The sequence below is a fragment of the Gossypium hirsutum genome, chromosome A04 (genome assembly GCF_007990345.1).
Source record: "Gossypium hirsutum isolate 1008001.06 chromosome A04, Gossypium_hirsutum_v2.1, whole genome shotgun sequence".
In the NCBI taxonomy this organism is placed as follows: Eukaryota; Viridiplantae; Streptophyta; class Magnoliopsida; order Malvales; family Malvaceae; genus Gossypium; species Gossypium hirsutum.
In genome coordinates, this window is record NC_053427.1 from 10,313,607 (window position 1) to 10,316,766 (window position 3,160).

The window sequence follows — 3,160 nt, forward strand, 5'->3', positions numbered from 1 at the left end:
TGATAATTTATAGAATTCATGGGTTGTTATCAATTTGTTTGAGAATAATGGCTAGAAATGAGGATTAAATTGCAAGAATTTTATTTTTTTAGCCTAAGAATGTAATCGTCATTAATTAAAAGTTTAGGGGTAAAATGGTAATTTTGTTTAGAGCATTAATTGAATGTATTAGTACATGAAATAAATGAAAATGACGATCAAATTTCTTTATAAAGATCCGGATGACTAGAATACGAGACTTGAACGTGGAAAAGAAAATATATCAGATTAATGAAATTATAAACATGAACAAGCAACAAGGTAAGTTAGTGTAACTTGAATTGTATTTTTAAATGCATGAAATATCGATATAATGAATTACCTGATTTATGTTTATGAAGAAATGGCAAGACAATGATATTTATCATGATATGTAAATAGGTGATTATCTTTGATACGTTGATACAAGGAAATTAAGTAAATTGAGACGAGTAATAAATTCAAGTAAAATATATCGAGAAAAATAAGTACGTTAAGGGACAATATGTTTGATTTTAATTGGTTCCAAATAAGAACGTTAGATGAAATAAAATATCTGATAAATAAACCAGTAACTCCGGTAATGCTCCGTAACTCTATTCCGGTGACGGATTCGGGTTAGGGGCGTTACAAAACTGGTCTTGTAACAAATAATAACTATATAAAGTTAAACTCATTCAAAACTGGTGCCTTAAGAATTGGGAAGTGAAGTTTCGACAGATACTGAAAGAGAGTAATAGGGTGGCAGATATCTCGTAAAAGAAGTCAGAGATGAAATGGAACAGTTGATTATTCATGAGGAACCACCACCGAGTATAGAGCTTATTAAACAACAATAAACATTACGCTTCATATCCTTTGTTGGGTTTCTAGTCGTGATGTAATCTTAGCTTAATGCTTTTCTTTTTTCACCAAACAAGGGGAAAAAAGAAAGACAATTATTTATAAAGATTTCATCAACTAAATTAAGTATGGGATACAACAAACTACATGCCTAGAGATTAATATTTTTTACAAGCAAAATGAAAGGAAACTAAGCTTATTTATACTACGAAATCTAATCATCATTCTTTCATAATTTTTTTATATAATGAAAGCTATCCATGATCACATCATCTTAACTACAAACTTAAAAGCCATTAATCAGTTGGTAATTCAGTTCCCTTAACAGAACCATCATCATTATCATGATTATCGTCATAAACATTTGCTTGACTCTTGTGGTCATATTCTCCATTAATCTTCTTCACGGTAGTAGTGTTAGGGTCGTTAACATCCTTCACTCCTACTATGCTCCTCGTTGAAATCTTGAGGACGCTGTTGATTTTTCCGCCGCTTCCGGTGCTGGTCTTCCGCCGCTTCGGTGTAGCACATCTAATTCACAGCAAACGAAGATCAATCATACAAAAATTATCATAAAATACTTTTACAATCATTTTCAAAATAAAATATAACATATATAGAAAAAAAAAAGAAAAGAAAAGAAAAGATAGGATTGAACTTACATGATAAAAGATTTGGGTTTTGGAGGATTAGAGATGTGGATTGGGAGCATGGTAAAGTTAGAAGGAAGAGCCATGAGCAAACAAGTGAAGGAGAAATTTGGCTATACTTTGAAGCTCTAAAGATTTTGGGGTTTCCAAGTGAATCCCAAAGGGTAGACTTTTATAGCAGACTTCCCTTGTAAAAAGTCAATGTAAATGTTATATAGTTCCTTTGAATATTCAATCTAGGATGGCACCAATAATGTACCTACCCCTCCCCCCGCTTTTTTTTTTTTTTGTTTCTCATATGGATTTTAGCATTTTGATTTACCATCATGCATCTCATGGTTACTTTTATTTTTTTTTTCTGTTAATTTGCTTAAATTATGTGGATTTGGTGGGAAAAGTATCATAGAGGTACCTATACTAAGAGTCGAATTGTATTTTGTCCATTTTATCAAAAATTTGGATAAATTTATCTATGCACATTAGATAAAAGAACAAACTGATCATTCTATTTAAAATTCCATAATTTCACTATTTGGTTATCTTGTCAGTCACGCCAATTTTTAAGAATACAATATATGAAACTTTTAACAAAAAAGGTCAATTTGCTATTTGATCTAACATACAGGGACTAATTTACCCATTTTTTGAGTACTGAGAACAAAATGCAATCTAACTATTATTACATGGACCTTCATGATACTTTTACCGGATTTAGTTGCATTTTCTCCATTTTTCTTTAAGGGGTCTTTAATGACAAAGGAATGTCCAATCGAATAAATAAAATATATTTGCTCCAATTAAAAGAAAAATATTGTCACATAAAATAAATTGGACAAAAATCATTATACAAGTAATTACATTTATTTATACCCTTTTAAAATTAATAAAAATTAAATTACTTAAAAATATTATTTTAATATTAATATTTACGTATTAATTTCTTTAATACCTAAAATTTACATATTAGTGTATGCATGAATATATATATATAATTCGTCAACATATACACTTTTTTTATAGTGACATTAATAGCTTTGCCGATTTACTATTCCACTAATTAAAAATAAGCTACTAGTGGCACTATAAAGAAATGTTAAGAAATTATGAATCCATTGAAATGGTTAATTGGTCATCATTTTAAAACATAGAATATACAAGTGTGAGCCATGAGCTCAAGCCTGAGTCAATTCCAAATAAATATATTATATTCTTCTTTTGTTTTACAAGTATTGTCGTCGTCATCATTGAGTGAAGCCTAAAAATTCTCAAGGAACAAAAAGTAAATAATAATTTTTTAAGGACATTAAAGTTTAAATTTTAATTTTAAAAATTAAAATATATATAATTAATTTTCTTTTGCACATCAAAATTGATGTGACTTGATGTGTTTCTAAATATTCAAAATTAAGAATATATCGTTTTTTTTCGTTTGACCTAACGGTGAATAAATTTAAAAAAAAAATTATTCCATTGATTTATAAAATGCAAATAATCCAAATATTATTGATTTATGTTCATCTTTTTATTTTATTTTATTTATTAATTTATGATGAAACAAATGATATTGATAACAATGTTAATCCAAACCATGAACAATTTGGTTTTAATTGAAGAGTACCATATTCTACCTTTTATGATAATGTAAGTAA

At 28.2% G+C, this 3,160-nt stretch overlaps 1 protein-coding gene across 1 annotated transcript; it reads right to left on the reverse strand.

Moving 5' to 3' along the window:
- Positions 1–790: 790 nt before the first annotated feature.
- Positions 791–1,679, reverse strand: LOC107949354 (uncharacterized). Its single transcript, XM_016884051.2, has 2 exons — positions 1,524–1,679; positions 791–1,392 (listed from the first exon to the last, which is right to left on the reverse strand). The coding sequence occupies exons 1-2, from the start codon at positions 1,595–1,597 to the stop codon at positions 1,158–1,160; spliced, it is 309 nt and encodes a 102-aa protein (XP_016739540.1). The 5' UTR covers positions 1,598–1,679; the 3' UTR covers positions 791–1,157.
- Positions 1,680–3,160: the final 1,481 nt, after the last annotated feature.